Source organism: Lepus europaeus, chromosome 5 (assembly GCF_033115175.1).
Source record: "Lepus europaeus isolate LE1 chromosome 5, mLepTim1.pri, whole genome shotgun sequence".
NCBI lineage: Eukaryota > Metazoa > Chordata > Mammalia > Lagomorpha > Leporidae > Lepus > Lepus europaeus.
The window spans coordinates 80,424,999-80,441,887 of NC_084831.1; the positions used below are offsets into that span (position 1 = coordinate 80,424,999).

The window sequence follows — 16,889 nt, forward strand, 5'->3', positions numbered from 1 at the left end:
ACTGACAGCCACTTGCAGTCTGCCAACTCGGTGTGATCCATCTTGGAGGTGCATTTGCCAGGTTGCTGAGCTGCTCCAGCTGACACCTTACAGGTGTCCATTCCTGCTCATATCTCCTTGTAATAGGTTCTTGCCAAATTCAGAAGTTTGGAGATAACTGTTCTAGGTTGAAGTACTATAATTTTGGCAGAAAGAGCAAAGTCATAAATATCAAATGACTACTACTTGTCCATGTTTGTGAATTTGTGTAAGTTTAATCAAAAGTCAGAATTTAGCTATAAAATGGTACCTTTTAGATAAGTATTTTATACCCCTTTCTTGGTGATCACTTTTTTCTCCTTAAAAAGCTGTTCTTTGCAATTGGTAAAAAAAGTTGGAAGTGGCTGATTAATTTGAATGTCCCAATTAAAACAGTAGGGCTTGGTGGGTTCCTTTCATTCATCAAGTTGACTACTTGAAGCTCCGACACTACGGGGTTCTTCAGTGTCTTTGATCTCTCACAATAACTTGAATACAACAGACCTTTTAGTCCTCTTTTCAGTTTTTTTTTTTTTTTTTTTTTTTTTTATCCCAATGCCAGATACTCATTTAACTGGCTCTTCCTGCCCAGAAACCAATCCAATTAATTTCTATGCCAATCTCAGTTTTGAAGTTTCATCCCTCAATCCCACTACTCTTCTGTACGTGGTGGCAAGTCCTCTCTTCCTGCCTTTTCTTTTAAATTTAAATCTTTCCACATTGTCCACAATTGGCTCAATCTCCCTCTTGTTCTTTACTTGTAATAATCACCAGGGATAAGTGACATATTAATCAGGCCTGGTACTATCCAAGTGATGGTCCTATCCATTACTCTGGATAATCAAACAGAGACCATGGCCCATTTGCCAGGATTTCTTACTTTGATTATCCAGATTTACTTATATATTCATTCTCTTGCTGGCTTTAAAAGTAGACTTCTTGATTTTAAATATTACATGATACAAACTGCTGGTAAAGATAAATAAACAATCTCTATTAGAAATAAATACCTAGCAAATCTGATGGATTGTGTTTAAGGAATTTCAGATATTTGCAAACATGAAAGCACAAACCAGAAGAATTTCAAATTCAGATAATTTTTCAAAGATTTTATTTATATTTTTGGTCTTACAAACAATCATTTCAAAATCAACTTTTCTGTAAGAGATGTAAAACAAAAATTTGCCAAATATCAGATCCACACAAATCCTCAGAAAGGTTTTCTGTGTGGTCTTCACTGATGCAAATTTTTGTGAATGTTTCACTCTTACCGTAGGAACTTGAATCTGTTTCATAATAATAAAGCTACAATGTTTTTATGCAACACATTCATCAGACACTACAAATAACATTTCTATGAAAAGGAAAGCTGGGTAATACAAAAACAGGAGAGGCTCTGAGAAGCAGGCAATCTGTTGAGGCTTGGTATATCTTATTTGCTTTGTGGTTTTCTGCCATTACTTTCAAAAGAACACACAGCACATGAGGCACAGTAATCATCTTCCTTAATAATCTCCCCAATTTAAAATTCTGTTGTTCACAAAACTGGACCAATTATCACAAACTCTCATTAGCATAATTAACCACAAGTCTGTTACAAAGCATTTCATTAGTGGTATCAACAAATGCAGGAGGACAGAAATTTGTAAAAAATGGGTTTTGTCAAGCTCGCCAACTCCACAGATATCATGGGCAGCAAGGCTGTGCTGCCATTTCAGCTTCGAATGAGATGTTTAATGCCTCACACTAAAGGACTGATCAATGTAGGCAAGCATGGCTTATTATCTGGGTACTGGAGAATTTCATTTGATAAGGTTAACACAAGATAGGATAAAACTTAAGCAAGATTTAGAGGCGCTCCAGCTTTTCACTCAGGAATTCTTCGACACTGTCTGTGTTCCACTTGAGGATGCTGAGTTCTTCAGCAATGTTCCCATTGTCATCCAGAAGCTTTAGCACAGGGTCTGACCCGCGGACATACTATCAAAAAAGAGGAACACCATCATCATATTCTTCTTAGAGAGAGCCTTCCCAGCTTCAACCAAGATCAAAGGAGCTTAGTTACATATGATAGTAATTTTTTAAAAAAGCTTTTAGATATAACATCACAATCAGTCTTTTTTTTTTTTTTTTTTTAAGATTTATTTATTTGAAAGAGTTACACAGAGAGAGAAGGAGAGGCAGAGAGAGAGAGAGAGAGAGAGAATTTTCTATCTGCTGGTTGACTCCCTAATAGACCGCAAGGACCAGAGCTGCGCCAATCTGAAGCCAGGAGCCAGGAGCTTCTTCCTGGTCTCCCATGCGGGTGCAGGAGCCCAAGTGCTTGGGCCATCTTCTACTGCTTTCCCAGGCCATAGCAGAGAGCTGGATCAGAAGAGGAGCAGCCAGCACTAGAACTGGCGCCCATATGGGATGCTGGTGCTTCAGGCTAGGGCCTTTAACCCATTGCAGGCATTCCATATGGGTGCTGGTTGGAGTCCCCACTGCTCCTCTTCTAATCCAGCTTCCTGCTAATGGCCTGGGAAAGCAGCAGAAGATGGTTCAAGTCTGTGGGCCCCTGCACCCACATGGGAGACCCAAAAGAAGGTCCTGGCTCCTGATCGGCCCAACTCCAGCAGCTGTGGCCATTAGGGAAGTGAACCAGTGGATGGAAAGTCTCTCTCTGCCTCTGTAACTCTGCCTTTCAAATACAAAAATAAATCTTTTTTTCTTTAAAGGAAGTTTTTTAGGAAAGAATAAAATGGGATTCCATAAAAAATGAGAATAAAAATTAATTTTACTTCAGAAGAGAAAAATAGCCACTTGTTAAGGTAATTTGTTAGGATATAAGCTTATTATTGAACATAACAGATATTTATTGTATACATGATAGTCTCAAATTCAGATGAGCTTAAAATCTAACAGAGGAGGCAGACAAACTCAATGAGCGAGAATGATGGTATGGGGTGTTCAAAAGGTTTATGGAAAATACATACTATGAAAAAACTATGCATGGGCTGGCACCGTGGCTCACTTGACTAATCCTCCGCCTCCGGTGCCGGCATCCCGGGTTCTGGTCCCAGTTGGGGTGCTGGATTCTGTCTCGGTCTCTCCTCTTCCAGTCCTGCTCTCTGCTGTGGCCCGGGAGGGCAGTGGAGGATGATGGCCCAGGTGCTTGGATCCCTGCACCCGCGTGGGAGACCAGGAGGAAGCACCTGGCTCCTGGCGGCCATTGGGGGAGTGATCCAATGGAAGGAGGACCTTTCTCTCTGTCTCTCTGTCTATAACTCTCTCTCTCTCACTAACTCTGCCTGTCCAAACAAACAAACAAAAAACCAAAAAACTATGCATGATTTAAAACATATTTTGCATTAAATAAACTGCTCTTTTTATTTTCCATGAACTTTTTGAAGTATTCCCATTTAGGAGCAATTAAAAATGTTTTTTTACTTTCATATACTTGGAAGGCAGAGAGACAGAGAGGGAAAGGGAGAAGAAGGAGAAGGGGAGGGAAAGGGGAGAGGCGAGAAAGAGCCAAGGGCCCGAGCATTCGGGGCATCACCTGCTACTTCCCAGAATGCATTAGCAAGAGGACGGATGGGGAGAAGAGGACTCCTCGGATACATGACACTACACATTTGGGAACAATACACGACCAAGGGATAAACCCTCATGCAAATTACAGATTTTAATTAACAATGATGTCTCAATATTGGTTCATCAGTTGTTACAAATATACTATTATAAATTCAAGAGGTTGTAATAGAGGAGAATGAGGGCCAGGGTGTGTGCCTTATAGCACCTAGAAACACTGTGCTTTCTACTCAATTCCTTTGTAAACCAAAAACTCTCCTACAAAATAAAATATATTATTACAAGCAATTATTTATTCAAATATTTAATTCAAAACCAAATAAATTAATAACGAAAAACAAAGACATTCCATTATAATAATCTTACCTTGATTTGTAGTCCTCTGAACAGTTTGGGTTTATCACTCCTGACAAAAGCTTAAAAGAGAAAAACAAAAAAGATTTAAATTGTTCCCTTCCAAAATAATGCTAGCTGCAAAGATCATACACAAAATAGAAACGAACTTATCAAAAAAAACCCCAAAATTATATCTATATGGCAAAACTAAGGAAGTTTAAACATGCATGAATAAATGGAGAGATACACCATATTCTTCAGTGGGAAGACTAAATATTTTGAGAAGTTAATTGTTTCAAATTTCTAAAACCCCCAATTCCAATGGGATCAGTGCTTCACAAAATGACAGTGCAGCATAGCTGTAAGAGAGTATGAGAATAGTTGGAGTGGTTTGTAAAAAGTAAAATATGGGGTGGGAGGGATGTGTTCTGCTATAGAATACATTTCAAATGCATAAAGTGTGAAATTAATTCAACAGATCCTTATCAAATAGTTACTATAAGATACACAGTGGAGGTAAAGCTATATAAAACAGATATTGTTCCTTTCCTTAGGAAGTTTATAGTCTAGTAAGGATATAAATATGCTAAATAAATAATGTTAAAACTAATAAAGTGCTAAAAAAGTTGAATATCACCACAGTTTATAACACAGAGAACTTAAAATAAATGTTCAGTTTCACTAGTAATCAAAGAAATGCCAAGAAGATGAGTTATCCACATTCAGAATGACAAAGATTGAAAAGAATTCTAAAGGTAAGTGGGAGAGGAATTTTGCTGGGAGAGTGCTGTGGGAGGAAATCTACATCCTTCCTGATGTGTATAGAGCCAAATGAACCCAGTCTTAAAGCATACCTATCCTTTAACCTACCGGTGTTTATGCTGAGGAAATAACTGATATATAAAGCGATCTTGACAAACAAGTCTACAAATTGGAAAATAATCTAAATATGTAAAAGACTACTGGTCAAAGTAACAGGTATCATATTATATAATGCATATAATCATTAACAATTATACTGGTCTATATTTAGGGATACAGAAGTAAATTATTCTGCTCAAGCAGTGGGTTATAGATCAGTCTGCTTCCTAGGGTTATTAAAAAAGATGTATAAAGAGTTACTAATACATATTTTCATTTGCAAATGAAAAAGCCTGGAGGCGGCACTAAATAAAGTCTTTGTAAAAAATTAGGCAAAAAACCAAACCACAACAAAATATTAGGTACAATTCAAATAATGGTTCAAAAAACACTATTATTTCAGTGAAAGGCTGTATCTGAGATACAGACCTTATGAAAGTTTTAAATGAATGATCACAGGGGCCAGTGGGCGAAAGCCACTTCCAGCAATGCTGGCTTCCTATATGGGTGCTGGTTTGAGTCCCAGCTGCTCTACTTCCAATCCAGCTCCCTGCTAATGCACCTGGGAAGGTAGCAGAAGATGGCTCAAGTCCTTGGGCCCCTGCACCCATGTGGGAGACCCAAATGGAGATCCAGGCTGCTGACTTCAGCCTGGTCCAGTCCTGGCTGTTGGGACCATATTGGGAGTGAGCGAGCTGATGGAAAGTCTCTTCCTCTGACTCTGCCTCTCTCTCTCTCTCTAACTCTGCCTTTCAAATAAATAGAGCAAATTGCTTTTAAAATCTAAATTAGAAAAAATAAATTCTTGGGGTCGGAGCTGGGGTGTAGTGGGTAAAGCCACTGCCCACAAAGCCAGCATCCCATATGGACACCAGTTCAATCCTGGTTGCTGTTCTTCCAATCTAGATCTCTGCTATGGCCTGGGAAAGCAGCAGAAGATGGCCCATGTGCTTGGGCCCCTGCACCCGCGTAGGAGACCCAGAAAAAGCTCCTGGCTCCTGGTTTCGGACTGGCCCAGCTCTGGCCATTGTGGCCATTTGGGGAGTGAACCAGAGGATGGAAGATCTCTCTCTCTTGCTCTGTCTCTCTGTAACTCTGCCTTTCAAATAAATAAATAAATAAATAAATATTTTTAAAAAATAAGTTATCAAAGGCATGTGTCATTATAAAATTTAAGAGGATGATATTAAGAACTATCAAGGGGCCAGTGCTGTGGCGCAGTAGGTTAATCCTCTGCCTGCAGCACCGGCATCCCATATGGGTGTCAGTTGTAGTCCCGACTGCTCCTCTTCCGATCCAGCTCTCTGCTGTGGCCTGGGAAAGCAGAAGATGGCCCAGGTCCTTGTGCCCCTGCACCGTGTGGGAGACCAGAAAGAAGCACCTGGCTCCTGGCTTCGGATTGGCACAGCTCTACCATCGTGGCCATTGGGGAGTGAACCAACGGACGGAAGATCTTTCTCTCTTTCTCCCTCTCACTGTCTGTAACTCTACCTCTCAAATAAATAAATAAAAGCTTTACAAACAAAACTATCAAGTATCTAAATAGAACACTGACTTATATTTATTTTAGAAAAATGTAAGCTTTTACATTTGAATTAGACATGGTCGTTATTAGAAGACTAGTAAAACTGATATGTCATTCAGATATTTGTCAGCATCCCAATAAGGGTTGTGGGTATTCCTAGCATTTTTTTTTTCTAAATAAAGAAAAATTTGAGGGGCCAGCGCTGTGGTGTAGGTTAAGCCTCTACCTGTGGTGCCAGTGTCCCATATGTGCACCATTATAGCCCAGCTGCTCCTCTTCTGATCCAGCTCTCTGCTATGGCTTGGGAATGCAGAAGAAGATGGCCCAAGTGTTTGGGCCCCTGCACTCATATGAGAGATCTGGAAGAAGCTCCTGGCTTCGGGTCAGCCCAGCTCTGGCCATTGCAGCCATTTGGGGAGTGAACCAGTGGAAGGAAGACTTCTCTCTCTGTTTCTCCATCTATAACTCTACCTCTCAAATAAATAAATAGATAAATAAAAGTCTTAAAAAAAAAAGGTGAGGGCATCAATTCTATTACGAATATTCAGTAAATGAACACATTTTTTTCAATAAACATTTGAATAATTCTTGTTTTAAAGATTTATTTATGTATTTGAAAGGTAGAGTTACAGAGGTAGAGGCAGAGAGAGAGAGAGAGAGAGAGAAAGGTTTTCCATTTGCTGGTTCACTCCCCTAATGGCTGCAACAGCCAGAGCTGGGCCAATCTGAAGCCAGGAGCCTGGAGCTTCTTCCAGGTCTCCCATGTGGGTGCAGGGGCCCAAGGACTTGGGCCATCTTCTAATGCTTTCCTAGGCCCAGCAGAAATCTAGACTGGAAGTGGAGCACCCAGGACTCAACCTGGAGCTCATATGGGATGCTGGCACTTTAGGCAGCAGCCTTACCTGCTACACCGCAACGTTGGCCCACTGAATTCCTCTTAATATCAGGTTCAGCATTAGGTAGATTAAATACAAAGATTCATTTATTTATTTGAAAGGCAAAGTGACAGAGATAGAGAGTGACAGGGAGAAATTTTCCACCTGCTACCTAACTGCCCAAATAGTCTTAGCCAGGCTGAAGACAGGAAATGCCCCTGTCAAGTAGGTGGTAGGGAACCATAGATATGGGCCATCTTCCTCTGCCTTCCCAGGCATGTTAACAGGAAGCTACGTTAGAGCAGCTGGGAGTCGAACTGGCACTATCAAATGGGATGTCGGCATCTCAAGTGGCAGCATAATCTGATATATCACAACACTGGCCCCTCTCAGTATATGAGTGATAAAAAATTTAAAAATTCAGGGGGCTGCCGCTGTGGCGCAGTGGGTTAAGGCCCTGGCCTGAAGCTCCGACATCCCATATGGACGCCGGTTCGAGTCCCAGCTGCTCCTCTTCCAATCCAGCTTTCTGCTATGGCCTGGGAAAGCAGTAGAAGATGGCCAAAGTCCTTGGGCCCCTGCACCCGTGTGGGAGACCTAGAGGAGGCTCCTGGCTCCTGGCTTTGGATCGGCGCAGCTCTGGCCATTGCAGCCATTTGGGGAGTGAACCAGGGGATGGAAGACCTCTCTCTTTGTCTCTACCTCTCTCTGTAACTCTGTCTTTCAAATAAATAAAATAAATCTTTAAAAAAATTAAAAAATTCTGAACTTTAATAATTCCTAGTTTGATAGGAGAAAGAGATTGGTATATAGGGCAAATACTTTACAATCATAAATAATACTAATGCAACATAAAGAGTAAAAATTTCCATCCAAAAGCCACCGCAAAATAATGCTGGGATTACATTTTGAATGATTAGGAATCTGTCACCAAGAACGGGTAAGAGGCACAAGTTAAGAATATTCAGTGTGTGCAAGAACAGAGGTCAGAATTCAGAGAACTGCAAATAGTTCTGCATGAACTAGAGGTGTGAACCTACAAATTAGGAACCGTATTGTTTAGGTCTTAGGTATGCGATGCAGTTGAGTTTGGTATTTATTCTGTATGTGACAGAGAATCATAAAGGATTTTAAGCAAAGTGCAACATACTCAGATATGTCTTATAGAAAAGGTCTTTTTGGTGACTGTGTGGAAGTAGCATCAGAGTAAAAATGTGAACAGAGACAGGTAGGCCAGCTAATAAGAACTAATCTTCTGAATAAAGACATCAAAGCCTTGATTAAAAGCACAGAGAAAGGAAGGAAATAAGATTTGAAACTTATTAACAAGGAGAACATTCACAACTTGGTGAGTAATTGGGTATAAAGTGTGGAAGATTAATCATGATTCTTGTGTTTCATGCTTCATGCTTTTGCCTGACAATATTGCCATTTGTGGAAACAAGGAAAAAGAAGGTATCATTTACCAGAGGATTGATTCAGGTCTTAGACAAGCTGGGTTTAAAGGCTTTGTACCAAGGAAACAAACAAGATTAAAAAAGAAAACCTCTTGCTATCTCAGTATCCCATTATTTCCAAATTATTTTCTATGTCTGAAGGTTTATGGTTTTAACATGGATTGGCCTGACTGTGTTTGCTTATACAGGAAAGTAACTGAGTTATTTATCAATGACTATAAAATTATCCATTAAAAAAGTGAAAAAAAAATGCACTATTGAGGAAGAACATCCTAAAAATTCTTACTCCTGGCAATATTTTATCAACCTATTCTCATGTAATGTTGATTTTAAATGATTAGAGATTACTACATACCTTGGACTTGAGGGAACCTCCCCAATTTTCATCCACAGACTTCAAGAATGGCTCCTGCATAAAGCTATAAAAGGTAAAAAAATGAATTTAGAAAACTGGTGTGAATTTTAAAATACATTTATAAAATAAATAAAAAATTCACAACATAAGCCTTACAATTAAGCAGATAATACAGATAAAAAAAATGTCAGCACTAGATAAGACTGTGCAGCCGCGGTCCAACAGAAAAGGACATGGCAGCCCAAACACAGCCAACCCTCTTAGCACTGCTTTGGCTTTCTGTGGTATTCCATCTGCTGGTTCACTCCCCAGATGGCTGCAAAGGCCAGAGCTGTGCCAATCTGAAGCCAGGAGCTTCTTCCAGGCCTCCAACATGGGTGCACGGGCCCAAGGACTTGGGCCATCTTCTACTGCTTTTTCAGGCCAAAGCACAGAGTTGGATGGGAAGTGGAGCAGCCAGGATCAAACTGGCACCCACATGGGATTCCAGCTGAAGTACAAAAATATTAAATGGAAACCTCTAGAAATCAACAATTTCTAAGTTTTAAATTGTACACTGTTTTGAGTAGTGAGATGAAATCTCCAGTGGCCTCATTCAGTCCCACTGGGACACAAATTATCTCACCTTCTTGTATATCATGTGTCAATACCATAACCCACCTTGTCACTTAGCAGCCCCCAGGGTGCTCAGAGCAACTACTGTGGTATTGCAGTGTTTGTGTTCAAGTAACTATTATTTTACTTAATAATGACTGAAGCACAAGAGTAGTGATGCTGATAATTTTATTACTGTATATTATTTTAATCATTCTGTTTTATTATTAGTTATTGTTAATCTCTTGCTGTGTATAATTTACAAATTAAACTTTATCATAGGTATGCATAGGTAGGGAAAAACAGTGTAGAAAGGGTTGTGTATTACCCATGGTCTCAGGCATTCACTAAACTATATGTGCTGTAGGTAAGGGGAGCATACTGTACATGAAATGGTAAAGTAACTCAAGGCCTACTTGGAGTATTTTTAACCTAGTCAAAAAAGACAGAAGGAGATAGGACTCGACAATGAAGTATAGTATTTTTAGTGTGATAAATTGGACACAGGAATATATCCATTTATCCAAGACAGATATTCAATGAGAATTCTTTCTAGTTGTTTTCAATATTAAGTGATAACTGTTTTAAATTTAAACAAAACCCAGTAGTTTTTTTAAGAGTATTACTATATGAAGTACTATGTAAAAATAAAAATTAAAAAAAAAAATAGATTTTGTCCCAGAATCTTCACACTGAGAATTACAGCTGAGAGACATTGAAAGAACCAGCAATTTCATTGTTATACTCCTACCATCTCTCTATACATCGCTCACACTTTCCAAAGCTCATAAGAGTGCTGTTCATAATAACTTCACAGTGAAAGCACATTAAATTTTTATCAACAAATGAATAAATACTGATATACCATATAACATGACCCTATACGGAAATAAAAGAAAAACTACTGATAAAGGGAAAAAAAAAGAAGTACTATGTAAAGATATTAGAGGAAAACCAGTAAAAGAAAAAGAGCTCTAATGCAAATATTTTCTTTCAATGAAATTCAGTTGGAATTGATTCGATGGCAAATATTATTTTTCTAGCTATAGAACCTATACATTCTCTTTATGGTAAAAACTCACTATGAAAATCTCCAATGCAAATATTTTAGTGTAAGGAATTCAGTTGAAATGGATTCGGTGGTAAACATCACCTTTTTGTAGCTGTAGAGTCTGCCTGTTCTTTTTATAGACAGGAATATACTTAGAATATAAATATGTTTGGGAATATACTTCCTAAAAAAACTGTAGGGAATGCTGTGACCCTGAGGCCAACAATATAAGGAACATACTATATCCATTTCATTTTGTCTTAGCTTCCAGATTTTTTTTTTTATGGAGATCCAAGAGTTTAAGGTGGATTTTATTTAAGTTCTTTTCAAAAAAAGATTTATTTATTTATTTGAAAGGCAGTTACAGAGAAGTAGAGGTAGGGAGAGAAAGAGAGAGGGCAGGGGCCCAAGCACTTGGGCCATCTTCAGCTGCTTTCCCAGGTGCATTAGCAGGGAGCTGGATTGGAAGTGAAGCAGCTGGCACTCGAACTGGCTCCCACATGGGATGCTGGCATCATAGGTGGCAGCTTTATCCATTACACCATAACAATGGCCCCTCAGTTGATGTTTTATGGTGAACCAGCATATGGAAGACCACTCTCTCTCTTTCTTTCCCTCACACCCTCCCCCTCTTTAACTCCCTCTCAAATAAATAAATAAATAAATAAATCTTAAAAAAAAAAAAAGATCATGACTGTAATGACACATGGCAATAAGGAAACCTTGGCATAAACTAGGATGGGTCAAACTGAGTATCAAATTTTCATACAGCATAGTACACTGAAGAGCTCGGGTTACCAAATCACATGTGTATGTGCTCCAATTCTGCCTCTGATGCTTTCAAGCAGCATGCCCCCTTGGGCAAGTCATTCTCTGAGCTTCAGTTTACTGTTTGAACAAAAGGTTTACTACTTAGCTTCCAGGGTTGTTACAAGCCATTCAAAAAGGAGCAAAAGGCCCGCCTTCTTTAGATGCTAAGTAACAAGATCCGCTGTTATATTTTCTTTCACACTACTGGTTAAGTACAGACTGTGTATTTGAAACTTATTTTCCTGCATAGTTATTAGTTTTGTTAGAGACCATTCAGGGCTGTAATTTATTGTTCTGTAATCAGGATGACCACTCCAAAACTTCTCAAGCTCTCAAAATCACATTATCATAGAGCAGCATTCTCAACCGTGACAGAACCCTGGAATTACCTGGGAAGGGTCTGAAAGCTACTGATTTCCTACAACCCAACTCAGATCAATTAAATTGGGATTTTGGGGGTGAGATTCAGGCATTAGTATTTTAATTACTACAACTACCGCTACTCCTCCTCCTCCTCCTCCTCCTCCTCCTACCAGTACTCCTATTTTAAAGCTCTCCAAATGATTATCATGTGTAGCCAGGGATGTGAAACAAAACCTGCACTATACTCTATTAATAAGGCCAAAGTGTCAAAACGATGAAACAATAGGCTTTTGCTCAAAAGACTAACCAAACTGAAGCTAAAAGGTAAACTAAGTAAGAATCACCTAAAGTGAGACAAATGCTGCAGCATGTTCTCTTTCCTTAGGAATCACTGCTTGGAGCCAGGCATTCTCATTTGGAAGTCCTCTTTTATTCAAAGGCAAAAAAACTTCGGTATTTAAAAAAAAAACACTAAAAAACCTCATAATTAAATTGGGACTTTATTCCTCTAAAGTGCTACTTTTATTTATATTAAAAGAAGCTCTCCACACTAACTTAATATAACTGTTAACATAATAATGAATACTAAGTAGTAATGTGAATAAAACGTTGTTAGCTGAAAAAAAGCAAAATTTTAACTCCTGAAAAAAATGCAGGTTTGAGAAATAACTATGTTTTATAAACCCTTTAAAGGCTTGCCCTTAACTAAAATGAAAGAAATTAAAAATAAAGAAGGATGACTATAGTATGATGAAAGCTGAAGCTGAACATTATACCATTTGGAGGACCCAATTAAAAAACAATTATGATACATTCAAATGTATGTTAACCATTTTTCCAAACATTAATGGCATCCAATATAATTTCTTAAAAATCAACTTTATTCCTTTCATACAGTGGAAAAATACAGCATGCAGAAACTACATTTAGCAAAATTTTGTCAGCTAATTCTCAAGGAAGATATTTTCACCTAAACCAGGATTAGCAATCAGCTGTTTTAAACTTCAATTTATTGTTCATTATCAAATCATTCCTATATTTTCTGATTTTTAAAAAATGCCTGGATTAGTAGGAACAGTTACAATTGCAAATGAACAAATAATTAGGGTATTAATTTTTTTGTGCTCTAGTAGTGACCCTCTGACAAGATTTCACAAAGCAAGTTTTGTATAATGTATAAAGCAAACAGTGTTACCTGTTGATGCTTCCTTACCCACTCTGACAGCATTTTTGTTTGGGGACATCAGATACATATTAAGTGTATAAGGAAAAAAAACCTCTTCAGTTTTATTATGTTGGCACATCACACTGGCAAATATTAATTCTCCAATACTATATCCCTGAGATTAAGCTATTCATTTTTGAGTGCTTTCTACTGAATTCTGATAAAGTAATGATTTTACTCTTAAAGAAGTTCAATAAGTTTAAAACTTATTCTACTACACTATTTTTAATTCCTGCCTTGAGATAGACAAGTCGTAAAACATAGCAGGGAATAGCTTTCTTAATTTAAATTAGGCTCTAAAGAAGGTAAGACTACACTGGGGGAAATCTTTCCACAAAAATACAATCAATGTTTCAGTATAAGCTCAATGAAACTATATAAAAAATAAAATAGATTGGGGCCAACGTTGTGCCGCAGCGGGTTAAGGCCCTGGCCTGAAGTGCCGACATCCCATATGGGATGTCCAATCCAGCTCTCTGCTATGGCCTGGGAAAGCAGTAGAAGATGGCCCAAGTCCTTGGGCCCCTGCACCTATGTGGGAGATCCGGAAGAAGCTCCTGGCTTCAGATTGGTACAGCTCTGGCCATTGCGGCCATCTGGGGAGTAAACCAGCGGATGGAAGATCTCTCTGTCTCTACCTCTCTCTGTAACTCTGTCTTTCAAATAAATAAATGGATATCCATGTGGAGAAGAATAAAACTAGATCTCTATCTTTTATCACATACAAAAATCAACTCAAGATGGATTGAAGACCTAAATGCAAGAAACTATGAAACTACTTCATGCAAATACAGGGAAAATGTTTAGAGCCATTGGTATGGGAGAGGGTATTTTGGATCAGACTCTAGCAGCACAGGAAACAAACGCAGAAACAGATGGGATTTCAGCAAGCTAAAGAATTGCTGCATAGCAAAGGAAACAATCAACAATGAAGAGATAACCTACAGCATGGAAGAAAATATTTGTTAAGTTATATGCCTGAAAGGAGGTTAATAAACAGAATACATAAGGAATTCAACTCAATAGGAAAAAGACAACCCAAATAATGCAGTTTAAAAAGATCTAAATATATTTTTCATTTTTAAAACAAATTATTCATGATAGCAAGTGAAACAGATAGACAGATAGACAGAGAGAGCTCCTTTTGCTCCTTCACTCCCTAAATGCCAGTGAGGAGCAGAACTGGGCCAGGCTGAAGCTGGGAGCCAAGAACTCAATCTAGGTCTCCCATGTGGGCGGCAAGAAACCAACTGCTTGAGTCATCACAGCTACCTCCCAGGGAAGCTGAAAGCAGGGATCAAATTCAAGCACTCTGATGGGGGCCATGGGTGTCCTAACTGGCAGCTTAACTACCAGACGTCAAAAGAAGACAGAGAAATGGCCAACAGGTACAGAAAAAATGGTCAACATCACAAATCGTCAGGGGAATGCAAATCACACTGAGACAGTACCTCACTCTAGTCAGAATGACTATTATCAAAGACAAAAAACAAGTTCTGGTGGTTATGTGGAGAAACAGAGCCCTAGCATACTGTTGGTGGGAATGTAGATCAGTACAGCCCTTGTGGAAAACAGCATGGTGGTTCTTCCAAAAATTAAAAACAGAACTACCATATGATCCAGCAATCCCTCAAGTGGGTATACATGTGGAAAAAAATGAAATCAGTGTGTCAGGCACCAGTACTCCCATTTTTCTTTTCAAAATATTTATTTGAAAGGCAAACAGAGAGAGATAGGGAGATTGAGAGGTCTTCCATCTGCTGGTTCAATCCCCAAATGGCTACAATAACTGGGGCTGGGCCAGGCAGAAACCAGGAGCCAAGAGCTTCTTCCGGGTGTCTCACATAGGTGCAGCGGCCCAAGCACTTGGGCCATCCTTTGTTGCTTTCCCAAGGAGCATTGGCAGGGCACCGGATCAGAAGTGGAGCAGCTGGTACTTCAATCAGTGCCCATAAAGGATGTGGGTGCTGCAGGCAGGGGCTTTAACCTGCTGTACCACAGTGCCAGCCCCAGCACTCCCATGTTTAGTGCAGCAAAATTCACAACAGCCAAGAAATGGAAACAATTTAAGTATCCCTCAATGAATCAAGATGTAGTACATATACATAATGGAACACCACATAGCCCCTAAAAATAAGAAATCTTACCATTTGTGATAACATGGATGGGAACAGAGGTGATTATGTCATATGCAAATAAACTTAAGGCATAGAAAAGTAAGTATCACATAATCTCACTCATAAGTGGAATCTAAAAAATTTGATCTCAAGAAAACTGAGAATAAATGGAGGTTACCAGAGCGTAGGGAGAACAGGGGAAAGGAAGGATGGGGAATTGTTGATTAATAGGTTCTTAGTTGGATAGGAGAATGAATGCATAGTAGGATGACTAGAGATAATTCAGCCCAGCTCCGGCAGTTGTGGCCAGTTGGGGAGTGAACCAATGAAGACCTTTCTCTGTCTTGCCCTCTCTCTGTCTGTAACTCTACTTCTCAAATAAATAAAATCTTTAAAAACAAAACAAAAAAAGCTAGAAGAAAGAATTTGGAATGTTTTCACAGTCAAGAAATGATAAATGTCTGAGGTGACAGGTATGTTTATCCTGATTTGATTATAACACAATGTGCATGTGTATTGAAATATCACATGGTACTCCATGAATATGCTCAATTTTTATGTATTGGTTAAAAAAAGAAAATGTTCCTTTGACATTACTGCATTCTAGATTGGACTATTCTAACTACAAAACCTGAGGGAAAAAAGAAGTAGGTTTCTTTCAATACTGAGACAATTATTAGGATCTGTATATACATCTAAATAGACGTCACATACACACCTACAAGAAGGGGGAAACATCATTCAAAAGAGGCTTCCCTTGGAAACCAATACATCAATGATACATACACACACAGATCCCCGCCACTACACTCATACCAAACTTCAGGTCCAATTATGAACAATCCAAGGGTATCATTTGCAACAATGCCTTCAGTTCTACCAATACTTAGGAAACATCACACAATGAAAGGAAATAACCTGAGAAAGTGAGAACATGGCCACTATATTTCTTGATGTCCAAATCTTGAAAAGAACTGGTAAAAATGAGTCTAAGTTTGAATATATTAAAAAGTACTTTCTAATTAAGACAAAGTAGCCTCTTGGTAATTAATAGGCAAAAATAAAAGGATTTCAGAAAATGGCAAACTATTTACTACATGGCACAAAGAGAAAAAAATACATCTTTTTTCCCCACAAATGAAAAACACAACATATTTTCCTGTTAATTTGAAAAACTGAGCTGAACTCAAAATATGGCTCAACACTCACACATTCAACAGCCTCAAAAACTGAACAAGAAGGTGTTATGTATGGTAGCAAAAGTTGCTTATCAAAAGAAATCAAGTCCCTGTATGAGTGTTGATATTACCACTATAATATTGAACATCTGTGTTCCATAAAATGGGGGCAATTATGATCATCTTTAAGAGAGGTTACAAATATCTGAAAATAATAACACACAAAACAGCTGACACAAATTAGAGGCTCTATGTACTAAAGCTATAGAAAGTAATCATATAATATATATTTTAACTTTATATATTTAAACTTTATATATTTTAAACTTAAGAGCAATATGAAACTTTTTGGAAAAGAGAAACATCAAGTCCATCTGTACATTTTTAGTTTTTGCTAGCTCTTTGGCAAATATATTATTTATTTTAGAATTCATCATAGTACCTGAATAAAATTCATGACCTTCTAAATGAAAACATCTAACATTTTTTTTCTACAAAGAGAAAACTGGGAAGGTTTTCAATTATGCTGAGAGTATGCTTTATTGAAATAT

At 38.4% G+C, this 16,889-nt stretch overlaps 1 protein-coding gene across 1 annotated transcript in view; it reads right to left on the minus strand.

Annotated features, from left to right (window-relative positions):
- Nucleotides 1-1,112: 1,112 nt before the first annotated feature.
- SELENOF (selenoprotein F) overlaps nt 1,113-16,889 on the minus strand; it is a 44,498-nt gene continuing 28,721 nt past the window's right edge. Inside the window, exons 3-5 of the mRNA XM_062191664.1 lie at nt 9,001-9,064; nt 3,958-4,007; nt 1,113-1,998 (exon numbers count right to left, since the gene is read on the minus strand). Coding sequence (XP_062047648.1) covers nt 1,867-1,998; nt 3,958-4,007; nt 9,001-9,064 — 246 coding nt within the window. The 3' untranslated portion in view covers nt 1,113-1,866. The remainder of the gene's footprint in view (nt 1,999-3,957; nt 4,008-9,000; nt 9,065-16,889) is intronic.